We start from the raw sequence: 18,453 nt of genomic DNA, 5'->3' as shown, positions 1-18,453 counted from the left end.
ATCATTATGAAATGAGCTTTTTCTAACCGCTGGCTGAGCTGAAGTGGATCAGTATATTAAGGTTGCATTTAGGGGTTCTTCAGTTAAAATTTGTGTGAAAAAGAACAGGAAACTAGGGTGTGATCATTTTTGTCATTATTTATCTTTTTCAGTAGTTAATCAAGTACAAACTGCTTGCTAGCAATAAGATATTAGCTTCAATGTTCAGTTGGTAACTTTTGTTTTAAAAAAATAATAATTTTGTCATATTTGCTGATACCCTCACTATATCCTTACAGTAGTACCCGATACAGAAAATGTCTGGCATGTCTGGCTCCTCCTAGCGCTCCTAATGGCATTTGCAAGAATTCACCGAGTCTGGACGAAAACAACCAAATCAGAGCCAGGAGTAGTCAAATGTATGTTAATCACTGCTTGTGCACACACCGCTGCCAACAGTGGGGTACACAGCAAGGACAAGTAAACCGAGGAAGAACGATGATAAGCTTTCACGTTTACAAAAAAAAAAGACATCATCATCAACATCTTTTCTGACCTTCAGAAACCTTCAGAAACAACTTTTTGTTAAAACATTTAATTATGAATTTAATGTTGATTTCACAATGTAATGGCAATAGAACAATGAAGAAAACTGCGTTAAAATTGGTTTGCTATTAGGCTACAGCACAAAAAGGGGTGCATCAACCATTACGCAAAAAAAGCATTAAGAGAACTGTGCAGTTTGGTTTCCAAGGTCCAGCGAGCTCTGGACCTTGGACCTGGATCTACAGGAAAGGAGTCATTTGTGCAGTGAACGAGTGATTTTGCAGTTGTCACTGTCCACAGCAGTAGTGGATGGATTTATAGGTTGATCTGTTTGTTGCGTTACCATAACAGTGACTGCCGGGAATATGACATGAACGTCACATTATATGAGCAATTATTCTAATATATGCCATGAATGTTAGCAGTGTTAGGTTAAAAATCGATCCTGCCACTCCTTGCGACAGTGGCATAAACAATAGTATCACTTAGAGACACTAGGTGGGGGTAGAATTGAAAAGTTGAAAACTTATCGCTTTCCACTTTAAGTTCAGGCATGGTGGAATTATGCAAATGCAATTAGGCCCCAGTGCAACATAATTGTTTTACTCACAGATTATATACCCCCTGTTCCTCTTTTGGGGTTTAGTGACCGTTTACTCAGATATGACAAAAGGTTTTGCTTTTTTAAATTTATTTATTTCTAAAGCTTACTTAGTGTAGCTTTAATTAATATTACATTATATTAAATATGTTATAAAGGGGACAGTGATGCAGTTATGACATGGCAGCACAGACATCAAAATGGTATATTTTGATATCGGAGGTATACAAACAATTTGTGCTCTTGTAAGTCCTATAAGCAGTGATTCCCAACCAGAGGTACTATCATGCGAGAGGGTACTTTTGCAGTTTGGAGACACTTGCAGATCCACCATTTTTTATCTAATGCTTGGAAACAATAAGCACAAACAAAGGGGAAAAAGTACCCTCACACTGCTATCTTGTTACCAGTTCTTTAATTCTGCATGGACTCGATGATGTTTGGACCACATGCTATATGGTCCTCCTCAAGTTAAGACATGGGACAAGACAGCAGAGTGCAGGAACTTATTTCACTGTGTTGGTACTTCCGCAGTTGTCAGAGGGTATGTGGGATGGCTAACAGTAATGAAAAAACAGTTAAAACACTTAAAGTAGTGGATAAACAGTTGAAACAGTCAACTAAAAGTAACATCCAATTCAATTGCGCACACGTGGCACATGACAGGTGGTGTCAGTGAGTTCATCTGACAGGGGTACATCTGACAAATAAAGGTTGGGAACCACTGCTTAAACAATGCTTCGACTTGTGGCTATTTAAGGAACCTTTAGGTAATCATAAAAGTCTTTGGCGGTCTTTGAAGTATCCCAGTGTTCTAAGCAGTGCCTCTGAAGAACCCCTGAAGTGTAGTTTGGCTTTGTTTTAATGGTTCGTCCCTACGCATGCTGTGCAGGGAGGCCGTATATTAAGAAACAGAGCTGAAGAGCCTCTGATTACATGTCACAATGTTTAATGAATCCAACACAAAAACAATAAAACAACATAACTGATCTTTTATGGCTAGCTAAAAGGAAGTAATCATATAGTTTCAGAGGAAGAAACAATTAATCTGAGAAACGTGTTGCTCATAACACTAATAGTAATAGTTGAAGTACTATGTGATAATCACAATATACTGTTTTTAGCCGGTATATATTAATAGATTAATAGATAAATCATACTTGACTAAAAATAACTTCATTGTAACTTGCCTATGAGTTAACCAGTGCTGGAAGGTGACTAAGTACATTTACTGAACAACTCTGCTTAAGTATTTGGAGGTACTACTACTTTATACGTCTACTACTACATTTTCCCAAGAACATCTTTGATACAAAACATTTGATCATCTTATTAAAGAGGGTACATTGCAATGCATTAAATTAGCCAGAAATGTATGGAGTAAGTAACATGCACTCCCCCTCTAGTAGATGGGACATTAAAGTTATACCTCACCTGCAAAATGACCATTTGTATATTAATCTCTCGCCATGTGTAATCATATATTTCTTAAGAACATTTTGTTTTCTGGCATGCCTATCCTACACCAAAGTGGACGTGGACCACTATCTAGTCATAGCCATAGTCATAGTACTGCGTATCAGCTCTATTTTTTGTGCACACACAGGCCCAGGCACGCAACTTGTCCATTCTTGATAGTGTTTGCATCGAGGTGTTTTAAATAAGAACGTTTAAGCAAAAATGCATGTGTTTGGGAAGTAGTGAGCACATGGCTGGATAAATGAGAGTTGGTTTATACTACACCGTTAATGTGAGAGTTTGTAGACAGATGTTTTGATAGTTTTTCTGTTTTTAAACGTGGCCCCATAACTTGTCATTCATGAAGAAAGTTTTCCTTTTCTGGATTCTCCATTCAGCGTTGAGGCATGCAAGAAAAACTATGTTTTCTTCACTAATTCAATGTAACGTGCATTGACTAAGTGATAAACAAATGCTCATTTTGCTGGTGAAGTATTCCTTTAAAATGCTGCTTGCATTTAATGCATCAGTTAAAATGACAAATAACAAAATGTACCGATTATGAGACTTGGAAGAGTCCCATTATGCAGATAATACTTAACAAACTATACTTTGACTGGAGGGAATTTTTCAGTATAGAACTTTGTAAATACAACCACAGGCGTATATGAACTCAGTTTAACTTACTCTTGAATTTATAACATGTTCAGCAAGTGTTCCCGCAGTCCCTCCTACAGTCTGACTTGTTCAGGCTTTCTTAGTGTAAGTGAATAATAACAAATTATACACAATGCTTCAAAAAAAATCTTTAAAAAAAAAAAAAAAAACTCGTAAAAAGCAGGTCTGGGCTTACCAGTTCAAGAATTTATGTGCGCAGTCTACACAATGTAAAGCCTATGAGAGGTATTATAGCCTGTATTATATATACAGCATAATTGGCGAAAAGTGCCAACCCTATTGTTACAGTCCATGTCCTGATCCAGCTCCATACAGACTGTACCTCTGCATGCTGCTGTGTAACAATGTCAGCCGTACAATCAGAAAGCTCTTTATGCATGGATATTAATGCATGTTTTGCCACAGTATATTTCTAATGGAGCGTCTCACCATGCCCTGTGCTTATCTTTGATGAACTCATCACACAGATGAGTTTGATAATATCATTATGTTATTAACCTTCATTTGAATACTTGCATCTGCCTGTCTTCCCGCACATACCGCCATTACTAATTATGTTCCTCTTCAGTGGCATTGTGCCAAGGTTATAAACTGAATCCCTTGCTGTGATTATGTGCTCGATGCGAGGGGACTGTTGTAATATGGGAAAAATGGCATAAAAATGCAAGGATTGAGAGGAATCTAAAGCACGTCTGCCGCTATTCCAGCTCGGTGGCACAGCTCGCTGGCTTATTGTGTCAATTATAAACATTTAGTTCCTATAATAAAGCATAATCCACGGCCATAGATAAACACAGTTTGGCCTTTTGGGGTTTCAACATGTGTCAACAATCCCTCTCCTGAGCTGCTAAGTAACCTGTCATGCTCGATTATCTTTAACATGTTAAACATCTCACTACTCTGATAAATTTAGTGTACGGTTAATGCTTTTTAATGTATGGCAGCAAAAGTTTAACCTGGCTGCACTAAAATGAGTATTTTCCTCAGCTTTTTTATGCTCCATATCCCATATTAAACTGGAATAAACTGGTCAGCGCGATTACCGTTTTGCAATCGCCAGTGGAACACCAATGGAAAAATACAGTTTATGCCAGAGCCATGTCCCCACATTGACAAACTGTTTCTTTTTTATGCTTTTCTGCAAATCTTTTGATCATACTTTGAATGTAAATATCTATGTTTAGGTTTCACCAATGATCATTTCCAGGATGACACAAGACTACTTAGAGGTACTTTTTCCCCAGATTTAACACACACAGATGCAGATTTTCTCATTTAATCAGTAATGTAGACGGTCATTTTGGTGACGCTCTATAATACAACGGAGGATTAGGGCCGTGTTAAAGAAAAAATAATTCGATTTTGGTGAATAAATGCATAAAATTACGAGAAAAAAACTTTTTTTTCATACCTTGTCCCTTTTTATAGCATATTACCCAACTTTCTGGTCTTACTTTCTCATAAAATTATGAGTTTAATCTCATAATTACAATTTTTAATAATATTACAATTTTATTTGTCAAAATAACAAGTTTATTATTTTAGTTATTTATTCATTTATTTTTAGCATGGCCCTAATCCTTAATCTTACTATAATAAGTACTTGTAAGTACTTGGAAAGATTTATATGTTGTTACTAATGGCTTTCTGAGGGGTTATGAACTTAATCCTCTAGTCAGTAATAGCTATTACTAGTGCATTAATACATTTTATATCAACTATTTATAAAGCCATGAGTTACAACTTATAAAGCCTGCATAAAACTAAAAAGTGTTTTTTCTCGCATATACCTGAATTAGCAACACGTTCTCATTCCGAACTCATCACATGGTGCTGTTCTGTCAGGACTTTCCGCGTCAACCTATCGATTATTTTCCTTGTATGTCAGCTGTTTACGCTCCAGGATGCCATTGCAATGATGTCAACAAATGCACATGCAGGGATAACATCATGGTGGGATGACGCAGACCGTTACCATGATGTCAACAAATGCACCTATGGTAGGATTAAACAGCACGGTCCCTGTGTTTGCACAACAGTGCAAACTGTCATGATGGTTGGGATTAGGCACCAAAGTCATGGATGGTTAGTATTAGGCAAAAGAGGCACAAGGTAAAATGTACTCCTTATATCACATTATTATGGGCAGTGTTATTACCTGACGCTGTCCTTCAGCATTTCAGGTGCAGGCAACCAGTCTCGTTAGACCGCGTTGTCAAGTAACACCGCCCGTGCGTGTTGCATGTGGACGCGCTCACTGTCATCCAGCTGTCCACCAGCGTATGATAACGCCATCGGTTCTATCCGACAGCATTATCATCTAACACATCCGTGCGCATTGCATGAAGGTGGCTATTGGCGTCACACTCGTAAGTGAAGCACTGATGGAGTTGCGCTATTTAACGAGTTCGGAATGAGAATGGGTTGGAATTACAGATTAGTTGCACTGTTTTTTGTTTTGTTTTTTTTTTGTTGTGCTTACACAATTAAATGCGTGGGGTTTACTGTATAAAAGAAGTAGACGAAGCCTCCAGATCTGAAAAGTGAAGCCGATGCGGAAGTGCCTTAAAGCCGCCGTAGTGGTTATTTCTTTCTTTATATTTCTTCTTACCACTACGGTGACTGTGCAAAGTAGTCTTGACGCTCTACATTTTTAAAAAATCCAAGTTCCACAAAGGATGTTCAAAAAATAAAGAATCTTTTATTACAAATAAAAAATGATCAAAAGGCTCAGGATGCCATGACTTAATAAAATGAGGATTGTAAAGATGAACTAAAATATTCTTTTGAGAGGAGCGGGATTCTTGTGAGTGAGGTCAAAAGACTGTCCTGTCTGTAAAAAAAAAAAGAAAGAAAAAACACTTTTGATGGCAAAAGCAACCGTCTTAGGTGGCACAATGCCCAGCTGTGATGTCTGTCAACTGCTTTTGGTGGCACAATCCCCAGTGGCAGTGCAACAGTGTCTCTTTTTTTAAAAAAATGCTTTAGGTGGCACAATCCCTGGTGGAAATGTATCGGCAAAAAACAACCGCCTTTGGTGGTACTGTTCCTGGTGGAAATGCAGCAATGTCTCTGGAGAAAAAAATGCTTTTGATGGTACAATACCCATAGGAAATGCAACAAAGTCTGGCTTAGAAATAAAAAAAAACATGACTCTTTTAGTGGCACAGTCCTTTGTGGGAATGCAATAATATTGCAGTAAAAAAACTCACTTTAGGTGGAAAAACAAAGAATAATGCAGCAACAACTTATTTTTCGGTTTGCTGGTTGCGAACAATGGTCTGCAGCGTGGCAGAAATACTGATATGATGAAATGTTTAAATGGAACGAATCTGGTTTGCAGAAATGTACCATGCCAGCATTTTTAACATGCATATCCTCGCCAGCCCTACCCTCCCATTCAGATATGGCCACAAACTAGAGGCTTCAAATTGGGATGTCTCTGTAAACCAATGGGTGACGTCATGGTGGCTATTACCATTTATTTTTTTAAAGTTTATGGGTTTATTGCATCAAATCTTTTCTAAAAGTCTGTCCCAAAAATATATATATATATATTTATTTTTTGGGTATCTAAGCTACACATGGTCCACCAGCCAGACATCACATGCTTTGAACTGTGTGTACAGAAAAGACAGTGTTAATCTTTTACCATGGCAACCAGCCGTTCTTGTGTATGTGTCAAAGCGATAGCACGGATATTGGCATGTATAACCATAGTGGTCACTCTATCATAAGTGCTCTCTCTCCACCGCCTTTATCAGAAGGAAATTTAGTTTCTTCTGAATGATGACTGTTTAGCCTAACCATGTAACTGAAATGGGCAACTAGTTGGTTTGCTAGTTTCTGTAACACCAAACAAGAGATTATTCAAATACCCTTATTATGAATAAGCTTCTTTTTATCAAACAGGGTTTCTACCTCGAGGTCTTGATAATGCTGTTGGCATTTATTTTGCCAGCACCAGGTAGTGGTTGCTTTATAACTTTATCTCTTACATAGCCTACAGTAGTCTGCAGATGTTAATCTACCCATATTACACAAACTCTGAAACAGTTTCACAGCTCTGAGCTGGGTCCAAGATGGAAGAAAACAATCCCACACAATCTCAAAAGATCACTGTCTTGTTTTGCCTGTGACTCACACAACCCTACACTGTACATGTGCTGTTAAAAGATGTATTCGATAGCACATCTGCTCTACAAACGGTTCGTATCCGTTGCGTCCTCAGTGTCCAATTTAAGTTGACTGGTTAGCTCTAGGTAATGTTTACGGGTTTGGCTGCTCACATGCTAAGAGGCAAGACACTGAACCTTTGCAAGCTTGGAGGATAACGTAAAACCTGCAAGCTTCCACTATAGTCATCTTCCAATTTAAGCAACAACCTCCTTTTTTTATTTCAGCACAAAAATATTTGTTCGACAGTGTGGTTAATTGCTATTGCTCAGAAATTATTTTAAATGATATTCAGCGTTAAAATGCCAATATACACTGGAGTGAGGCTTTAAAGGGAAATCATTGTGGATTTCATTCTGCATCGTTTGGTCTGTTGTATGGTTGCTGATGGAAGTCGTAACTGTAATTTCATAACCACTGATCCTTCTCTGCTCAGGTATTCGTTAGATGATTTTTTCTGAATACCAAAGATATGCAGTCTAATATCTGTACTTTTTTGTTTTTCTACCACTGTACTACTTTGACTTTAAATGTCCATCACACTTTGTTCTTCCTGGCAGTTCAACATATCTTGATGGGTACTGAAAATGGGCTTTTCCCTTTTTACAAATTAATAGAACCTATATAGAGCAGGGCAACAGTGATTTTCTGCCTCATGTTATTTAGTGTTGAATTTATTTCTATGCAGACAGGAATCAATTATTACACATGCACCACTTTGATTGTAAAGCTTGTGAGGTCTCTGAAAGGAGGAATTTAATCTATAAAGCTATAAAGTGTTACCAGACAGCACCCCAAGAGGGCAGATTTACTTTCAGTTTAATCAATTCAAAACATAAAATGAAACTACGCCTCATTAGCTAATTATATAGTATTCATTTATCTGTTCCAATTTGGTTTATTCATGATAAGATAAAAAGAAAAACTTGTTTTTGCCCGATTGCTTGAACCTGAAACTAAGTGAGCTCGAACCCTTATGGGGAAGTGTTTTTGCTGTAGGGAAGCATTGTGACGAATTACTGCCAATTAGCAAACAGCAAAGCAATTGACTTGTCATGTTGGAGTAAAAAGGGCCGACTTCAAGTCGGAGTTTACTCTAATCAAGTCTCTCTCATCATGACGCCTCGGGCAGAGCGTGACATGAAAGGAGAAGTTCATTTTGATAGATGTGGAGAGGACAGAGAGATGTGGCATTTGTTTGCTTAAAGACCAGCAAGATATTTCACTCACCCACCGACTGACTTAAAAAAAAAAAAAAAACACTTCTCCATACATACACATACACACACACACAAAGTGGGTCGTAAGCTTTGATTGGGAAGGGAAGTCCAGTTAATCCCATCGAGTTGCTGTTGAGGAGCCACTATGTCTTTGTCCATGCCAAGAAAGGCTAAAAGCAGGCATTAGATGCACACACTTGCTTATATATACACACACACACACACACACACACACACACACACACACACTGCTGTCTTCCTGCTGACACCTGTGATCGGTCTGAGGAAACACTTAATCACAATCATTACGCAAGGAGCTGAGCTACTCATTGGAGACATGAACGCAACTTATTTACTCTAAGCCCACACTGATTGTGTCTTAAGTTGATAATGAAAGTTAACATAGCTTCCTGATGTGTTTTTATTGTCATCTTAAAGTGAAACCAGGTGATCCTCTTGTTTTTGTCAACAAATACTTAGCATGAGGACACTGGTACAAAATGAAGATAAAAAAGATTTAAAGCTTTTGCAGCATCTAAGCTGTGGAGTAAATTAATATAACTGCAGATTTTTCAAATGAAACAACTTCAATCTTCCTTTAAAAATCACTCTTAAGTGAATTAAAATTGGCTAAATTTGGAACTACTACTTGAACCTTATACTGTTTAAGAGATGGGAAAGCACACAGGCTTGTCACTGAGGAGGCAGAGACTTGTTTAAAAAAAAAAAAAAAAAAAAAAAACCAATTATTTTTATTCACAAAAATCAACATAAGCAAAGTAATCATACAGACAGGGACTGAATCTGCTGGAAAGAAGAAAAAAAATTAGACAAGAATCTCAAAACTCTGTATCAAATTATGTCTTAATAAAAATTATTATTTATTTATTTATTATTTTTTTTTAAAAAGGCCTAAACATGAATTCTTAGAATAGTATTATAAAAACAGTCCAAATGAAAGTAACCCCAAAAGAAACTAAGCACCACCACTACTCACCTTGGTGCAACACAGCAGTCACACAGCAATCCTCACAGGAAAAAAAAATGGCGCAGCCTTTGTGTCCCTGTGCAGTTACACACACAAAAAGTGAAGGGACCTCACCACAGGTGCCTCGCCTCACCACTAGAAGACACTCAGGACTCACAAAAGGATTGAAAGAACTGAGATGTAACCCAGTTGGCTTAAAATACAAAACTACACTACAACTCAGGAAAAATGTCAAAATAAAACCAACCAACAGACCCCAGAAACAATAAATCACAAAGGCCACCATTAAAGGGCCAAAACAGAGTAATTCCAATTTAACTCGACACAAATTGCAAACAAATGAGCAAAATAGGACTGAACTAAGGGAAACTAAAAGTATAACAAAAGGCAAAATAATCAAGGAAATTAGAGATTCAAAACCAAGTTAAACATTAAACTAAGGCAAAACCAAAGGGGCAAAACAGCAGTGGTATGTGTTGGTGAACCTGGAAGACAAAGAACTGCAATTAGCCAGGCTCATGCATCATCCAACAAAAATGGATTTTAAAGAAACAATAACCCTACTTACCACCACACAGGGCATTAACCAAATACAATCGTCAGGATCACCAAGGCAGGGGGAAACGTCCTCACTACACGTTCATCAAGACTTTAAATAAAGGTTAACATTTAGATATGGTTAGTTAGTTAGGACAAGGGTGCATTCACTGACACCATGCTCAACACAGCTTTCTCTAGCACTGAGGGAAGTATTTCCCACCACACTAAGCAGTTGCATTTAGATCGCATTTACATCACTTATGAGCTCTGTGTACTTTCTTTTATTCTTTCATTATTAGCTTTAAAGGGAAATCGTTGTGGATTTCATTGTGCATCTTTTAGTCTGTTGTATGGTTGCTGATAAGAGTTGTAACTGTAATTTCACAACCACTGATCCTTCTCGAAGGGTGGAATTATTGCTTTGTTGGAGCAAAACTGTCATTACTGAAAATGCCAGCAACTGATTTAAAATTTATAGCCTCACTGCAAGTCAGTATGATATTCACTGACTGACGTCTAGCAACTCAGGTATTCGTTAGATGATTTTGTGCTAAAAACCAAAGATATATTGTTTAAAATCTGTAGTTTTTTGTTTTTCTACCACTGTACTACTTTGACTTTAAATGTCCACCACATTTTGTTCCTCCTGGCAGTTCAACATATCTTGATGAGTACTGAAAATGGGCTTTTCTCTTTTTTTATGTACAGTTAAAGTTATCCTAAAGTATACAAGCAAGGAGAATTAGAATAACTCATGACAGAGATTATGCTTTTAATTTCCCTACTTCTTTGTATATAAAGTTATCCATCTCTCTATCTTTGTCTGTGTCTGTATTTAGCCTACATCGAGGATGTAGCACGCTGCGTGGACCAGAGCAAGCGCCTCATCATTGTCATGACGCCCAGCTACGTGGTGCGGAGGGGGTGGAGTATCTTTGAGCTGGAGACGAGGCTGCGCAACATGCTGGTGACCGGCGAGATCAAGGTCATCCTGATTGAGTGCGCCGAGCTGCGTGGCATCATGAACTACCAGGAAGTGGAGGCCCTCAAACACACCATCAAAATGCTGACGGTCATCAAATGGCGCGGGCAGTCCAGCAACAAGCTCAACTCCAAGTTCTGGAAGCAGCTCCTCTATGAAATGCCCTTCAAGCGCATGGAGCCCCTGAGCATCTCCCATGAGCAGGTGCTGGACGTCAGCGAGCAGGGCCCCTTTGGTGAGCTTCAGACCGTCTCGGCCATCTCCATGGCGGCGGCCACCTCCACCGCCATGGCGACGGCACACCCGGACTTGCGCTCCACCTTCCACAACTCTTGCCACACCCAGATGAGGCAGAAACACTATTACCGTAGCTACGACTACGACCTGCCGCCCGGCGGCACACTCCCACCGCTCTCCACGCTAGGAAACCAGCACACCTACTGCAACATCCCCATGACGCTCATCAACGGACAGCGGCCGCAGTCCAAGTCGCCGCGCCAGCAGAGTCTGGAGGAGGCCCACGGCAACAACGCCATGCTACCACTGCTGCCCAGAGAGACCAGTATATCCAGCGTCATCTGGTGACAGAGACGGTGCCGGGTGGGGTAGACTCTGGATCTTTATGGTGTCCGTCACAGGGAGGATGACCTCTAGCGCTTGGACCCTGAATGCACCAGAGCCAGGTGGACCTGAATGGCACTAAGCTACTTGCTGCTGTTGAATTTGCACCAGGAAACATCAGGGGGATGGGGAGGGAGGACACGCTGGACACATCGGGGGTGGAGATGGTGGCAGATATTTTTTGTTTTGGTCCAATAAGAGCTTTTATTGAAACTGAACAACAAAAAAAAAGAAGCAAGGAGAACTTTTTTGTATGCCTGTATAAACACTCACGTAACACAAGCCAACACCTATGATCATTTACCCAGAGAGTCAAGGAATACAGGGTCCTGTACATACCTTTTCTAATTCTTTGTAGCATCAGTGTTTGAGATTTTCTTCTTATGTTTTCTCATCAGTTGGGACTCTTTCTTTTGTTTCAGTTTGTACAAAAGTGAAGCAACGGCCCGTGAGATGTTTTGGATAAACCGTTCTTACCTTTATCTTAATTTGTTGGCTGGTGTAGTTTATAAAGCTTTGGGATTATTTCGAGAAGGGGGGGTAAAAGTCACAGCCTTCGGGAGATGACAATGATTTGGTTTGGATTTTCCGTGAGTTTCAGCTCCGGCGGCTGCTGTAAGGGGTTGAGAACCTGGACTCAACCAGAATATGCAAAATATGGAGTCCAGAGTGCAGGCGGAAGAGATGGGTTTCACAAATTGAATGCTTGTGGGAAAAGTCATATCTGTGAAGGAAGATATGAAGAATATGGTGCTAGGCTTCACATCTCTGTTTCTCTCACGATAACAATTACTTAAAAAAAAAAAACAGCCTTGCTATTTACCTTAACAGATGATTATATCACTGAAAAATTAATTATGTGTATTATTTTATGAAAAAAGAAAAGTCTATTTTTGTAACTGAGGGATATTTGCTTAGAGAGGTTATACCTATGAAGTTTCTGATAGAAGGAATCGGGGAAACGTAATAAAAACGAACAATGTTTTGTTATGTGGAACTGCACAGCTCACGAAAATCGATAGGCCATTCACTAAATGTCTTATATTGCAAGAGAAAAAAAAAGTTTGTTTTCATCATTAAAAAGAAGAGTTTTGACATTTCAGACCACGGATTGCAGGTCAGCAGGCTTTTTATGTTTGTTGATTTCACAGGCGTTGCAGTCATTGTTGATTGCAGGACGGAGCTGTCGATGATGTCAGTACACACGGAGGAGAGGAAAGCCATGACATCCGCTGTCACCTGAAGCATTTACTCACCTGGTTTCCTGTGAAGGACCAAACAAGGCTGTCCAGGGCTAAACAAGTATCTCTGTTACTCACTCTCTCTTAAATGACAGCTCTGTTATTTGTTTGCCATTCCCCTTGTCAGCAGAGATGATTTGTCAGTGGAGTTACGCTCTCTGATAAATAAAGTAGGGCTTTCACGTCTTGGTTGTGAGCACTCTGAGTCGGCCCTGACTGCTATGTGGTGACGGGACATCGGAATACATCAATGATGAAGAGTTTCATTCCAAAACAAGTCTGGAAACATCGGAAACACCCTAAATCAGACTTGATAATAAAGTAATAATCTTTAGTTATTAATAAAAAGTAACATTTTATAGGATGTAATCAATTATTTTTTTGACCTACTGACCAATAATCATCCTCAATAGCCTTTTAGAATGAACCCATTCCAAAATAAATGTAATTACTGCGAAAGAGAGACAAGAATGTATTTAAATGGCAATTAAATCCTGGAGTATATCTGTAGAAATGCTACTTAGAGCAAGTTAGACCAAAGCGAGCTACAGTGAAGCATTCTCATTCACAGTTTTTTTTTTCTCTGAGGGAAGCTTCCATCGTAATCGGTACGATTTCATCAGATCCCACAAAACGAGCTACTCTCGCATCACTCTTGACGGCATCCCGTGTACTTACTCCATCTGCAGCTGTGCCATATTCTTTGTTTTTCAAGACACTAACCTCAAACTAAAATACCTGCAGCATCTCGTCACGTGGAGATGTTTCATTTAGTGCCATAAAATATGCAAAGTGATGAACTCGTAAACAGTAAATGAAAAATGCCACCTTTATCTTCCCACAGTCTTTAGTTATTGCTTTCTGATTTTTATAGAATATTTCAGAACAGGCCTGATTTTTGTTTTTAGTTTGAAAATGTTTGCTAAGGAACATTCGAGATCTTTAAATCAACCGAGTTTGTTTGAGCAGGCCTGTTTTTATCCGCCTCAATCTATGAAAAGTAAGATATGGATTGCGTTCAAGAGCACCATTTCTGAACAGAGGAGTTTGTTGTGCTCTGTGACATGTCATTGTGTAAATATAATCAAGACAATAACGTGATTAAGATGAAGACAATCGAGCCATATTCATGAAGCCAATGGTCATTATTCACAAGGCCTCTCAAAATCCTTCCTGGAGGTTAACACGTAGAATCGATGAGATTTTGACGGGAGTTTTGCACTCCTGCTTTGGGAAGCTGTGTGAATACAAACATTTTCCAAGTGGGGCCGATAACACATTTTTGTTTCATGATGAATTGAACATTTCTGGCGACGTGGCTTTGACGATAAAGATGACGATGAATAACAATATATAGCACAGAATTATTCCAGGCACTTTCACGACTCTTGAGACAACGTCTCTCCTGTTTCTGATTTATTTTCTATTATGTATCTGCAATGTTCATTAAAAGAGATACTGTTATTATTAATAAAACCACATTTATGGTAATGTGATTTCTCTTGTGTGTGTGCGTGTGTGTGTGAAAGAGAGAGAGAGGGAGTGTGAGAGCTGTGTTTGTTTGCAGAAAACGCCACCCGCCTCACTTTGTTTATGGAGCAGCGGCATAGATTGCTGACGATGCCCGGATCCCTTTTTCCTGGCGGGGAGCCGATGCAGCCCCAACCGCCATAACTCTGCCGTCTCCGTAAAACTTGAAACAACAATCAATACGTCTCCTTATTCCCCTCAGAGACTGAATCAGCCCGGCCTCATTTTGGAATAAAACTAAATCAGGAGAGTCAATGCATTGAGAAACACTTAAAAAAAGACCCATGTTCTGATTGTTGTTTAACCTCAGTGCACTTTGGCTGCAATCAGACAAACGGCTGGCACACACTGACTCCCAGAGCATGAAACTGATATATTGTTTAGTGTAAAAGATGCAAATTATTAATTCAAATTTAGACTCAGAGAGTATTGGTTTTTACCGATAAACGATACCTAATATGCGCTGACCATTTCAACCTGTCAACATGTATCTGGAGTCCTGCTGGAGATGTCGAGACTTGTGTGTCTACTGTCTTTTCACTACGATTTAGTCCATTGGAAACTACAGGCAAGTTTGCTCAGTAAAACTGTCACATCTAATGTCTCTAAGAAAACAGGATCCTTAGTCTTCCAGCGTGCTTCAAGGCAGATAAACAATCCCTTTCTCTTTTTTCTTTCTCCCCTCTGCCTCAGAGCGCTCTGCCCATAGTGTAGCCATTTACTTATTTTGCTGCGATCAAAGCAACAGCACTGGAGAGAAAACAGAAAGCAAAGGCACATGGGGAAGAATCTTAAAATACTGCCAGACAGTGTTAATTAGCCTCAATATGCTCTTCTTGAATGATTAGAAGTTGCTCATGTTTTGGTTGCGCAATGGTGTCAACTGTTGGTTTCAGCAGAATTATGAAACACTAATATTACACTCTGTCGTACAGAACATCGTTCCCTATTCCAGCACGTCTAAAGCTCAAACGTTAACACTTCATTCTTCATTTGATTGATCCATCCAAAGAACAAAGTGTAAAATCAACTTCTGGTTTATTGATTCCTTGACCAGATGCAGCAACTAGTTGCCCAGCAACTTCACAAACTATGCATGGCCAAAAAATAGTCACGTTATCCCCTGTAGAACCGCAACTTGACATTTTTACACCTTGGTTTTACACTTTGTATTTCCCAAGACGTCAAACTATTCCTTCAAGCAAAAATAGAGTGTAGCAACATGACAGCTGAAAAGGACACAAGTCCTTCCTGTCGCCCACCGTCACGGTCCAGTAGAGTACAGGCCAGAGTTCCTCTCATTTCTACATAATAATAATGTGTTATCAACAAAAAAATGTGTTATCATCTTTGTATTTCATTGTGTTTATCAAGAAATAGAGCTAATAGGTAATCAACACAAATGCATAACTTAGCAATAATAATAACAATAATAATAGCAAACAAAAGAATACAGTGTGCAAATATGCAGATTTTGTCTTCTTTGTGTCTTCTTTTTCTTTGCTTCTTTTTTTTTTTTTTGCACAGCACGCTGGATGCTTTTTTGCCTCTAACTTTCTTTACTGTGATACTCTCCACATACACTCCACTCTACCCTACCGCCCAGGCTTCAAGCACCTGCGCTTTCAACAGGGGTCCACGACCCCTAGGGGGTCCTCAGACTTACTGCAGGGGGTCTGCCAAATTATTGTTAATTTAATTGGAAATTTAATCTAAATTTTAATTTGATTTTATTTATTTATTTATTTATTTATTTATTTATTTTAATTTTAGTTTAATTTTTAAAAAATGAAACCATGTCTGAAAATACACATAAACATGAATTAAGGATATTATAAGCAAAGATGAATTGGCTTTTTGGTAAAAAACAAACAAAAAAAAAAAAACACTCATTTAATTTACAGTACACAACACTAACAGACTGTTACCAATGAATACTTGTTCAAATATATCAGTTAGTGCTAAATCACTGCACGGCGCCTTTCCTTTACTGCGAGGCAAATTAGTGAGCAAAATAAATGCATACTATTGTAACATTCTGGCCGATAAGCTTTATTATTATTTTGACCATACAGACATTCTTGTGAGACCTAACAGAACGTTTTGTAACTTTTCCAGTAATTGACTTCACTTTAGAAACAAAAGTGATGTATAAATATATGGTTTAGAACAATAATTACTATTTTAATAGCTTCGTGTTAGGTCGCCACACATGTTATTTAAGGCCCAGTTTAATATGCAAGTCAATTTTATACAGTATATGCAAAGCTTTGTATTATTTTCCCCTATGTTCCTTTTTTTATTTAAAAAAAGAAATTATGAGGGGTAGGGCCCCTCTGGGTGGCGCTCTAGACAGTCGCCTGTGTCACCTATGATCCACTGAATGCACCACGTGCAAATGGGGTCAAACATTGCAGCAAATTAGTGAATCCCAGTCGATGCACTCCTCCATAAGGTCAGTAACTCTTACGTGAAAGCAGAATCACTCGTGTAATCAGGGTGATGTATTGACTGATGAAGCCAAAGACAATGTCCCACACTGTGGACCAATAACTTTAGTGAGATGCAGGTCTGACAGATTGATACTTTAATTTAATCTTCTTCTCTCCTGGCCCAGCTGAGTGAACCTCTCCAGATTGCAGCAGTGATATAAAGAAAGTAAAATGATTCCCCACAGGTAAAAGTAGCCATAGATGAGTCAGGCTCATATAGAAGCAGCTGCCTCCTGCTGTGTCACGTCCTCATATGCCGTATGCAGATACACAGAAATTATGTTGTTCCCTATACCCAACTTGTTTTTCTGCCACAGCTGTAACATGAAGCTACATTCTAATCATCTGTGTGAACATAGAAACCCACCAGATGTTTCCATCCGAGCCGACATGCTGCCATATGGCGTGTGAGAGTGAGTCTGCAAAAAGGGGGAGTTCCTAAGCTTCAACACTTTTCCCCCCAAATGAAATCATTTTCACTTCATTACAGTGCCACAGCATAATAAGCTCCCGGAACAAAAGTGGAGACAGTCACTGCGGTGAGAGCAGATCAGGCTAGGAGCACACACGCACAGATGTTTTGTTTCTTCCTCTGCCTACACACACACTCTCACTCACTCACTGGTGAGGAGTATTACTCACTCTGGCAGGTATACCATGCCTCTCCATGTCCCACAGGGCCTTGTTACTTGGAGCTCTGTGCACTGTGCCCTGTGTGACATGTCTTCCACTTGAAGAACCAGGCCAATTGTCTGTGTATGGATAGGTGGCGGTGGTGGTGGCGGTGGAGGCAGTGTGTGTGTGTTTGTGTGTGTGTGTGTGTGGGCTGAGAGCATTTGGAGAGTGGATGCAGGCAGCTGTTAACCCAGTTTTGGAGTCATTCTGAACTCTCCATGGTTCAGCACGGCATAATTGCCTGTGCATGCAGTGTCTGTGTGTGTGTGTGTGTGTAAGATGCAAATCATGGATCACTGAACAGTTACTTCAATTCACTCTTACTTCTTGCATCCTTAATTATTTATCATTTTACAATGTATCGACTTGTGTGTGGTGAGCTTGGATATTGATTTGAGTGTGGACACAGCTGGTTTATCAAAGAATATTCCACTGCTGTTCCCATATTTTAATTAATCCAATTAGAAAAATGTGTGATAATATTATAATCACAATAGAAAAGGTTCTACATTGAATTTCAGCCTGTTCCTGTCCTCCAATTAAAAGATGCAGAGAGAAAAGCTGCCACCGCAGGAAATCCAAAGTGAAACGCTGTCATCTGCTGGACACTCTTCACCCTGCACCTCGGCTGATTCAGCACTCGCAAGGCATGCTGGGAGGTAAAGACCCAATTTGAGCCATTATGGTGAAAGGGGTGTGATGGGTAGATCATTCAGTCACAATAAA

At 39.3% G+C, this 18,453-nt stretch overlaps 1 protein-coding gene across 4 annotated transcripts in view; it reads left to right on the top strand.

The window, feature by feature from the left end:
- LOC121963031 (interleukin-1 receptor accessory protein-like 1) overlaps nucleotides 1-14,537 on the top strand; it is a 335,394-nt gene extending 320,857 nt beyond the window's left edge. For 3 of the 4 annotated variants that reach the window (XM_088074547.1, XM_088074546.1, XM_042513395.2), the window contains 2 exons: nucleotides 4,447-4,491; nucleotides 11,026-14,537. In XM_088074547.1, the coding sequence (XP_087930673.1) occupies nucleotides 4,447-4,491; nucleotides 11,026-11,753 (773 nt within the window). In that variant the 3' untranslated portion in view covers nucleotides 11,754-14,537. The remainder of the gene's footprint in view (nucleotides 1-4,446; nucleotides 4,492-11,025) is intronic. The other variant, XM_088074548.1, reaches the window with a different exon arrangement.
- Nucleotides 14,538-18,453: the final 3,916 nt, after the last annotated feature.

Source organism: Plectropomus leopardus, chromosome 24 (assembly GCF_026936395.1).
Source record: "Plectropomus leopardus strain MGB_pleo_1.0 chromosome 24, ASM2693639v1, whole genome shotgun sequence".
Classification (NCBI taxonomy): Eukaryota; Metazoa; Chordata; class Actinopteri; order Perciformes; family Serranidae; genus Plectropomus; species Plectropomus leopardus.
The sequence above is the reverse complement of the archived record's forward strand: the minus strand, read 5'-3'. Positions and strand labels throughout refer to the sequence as shown.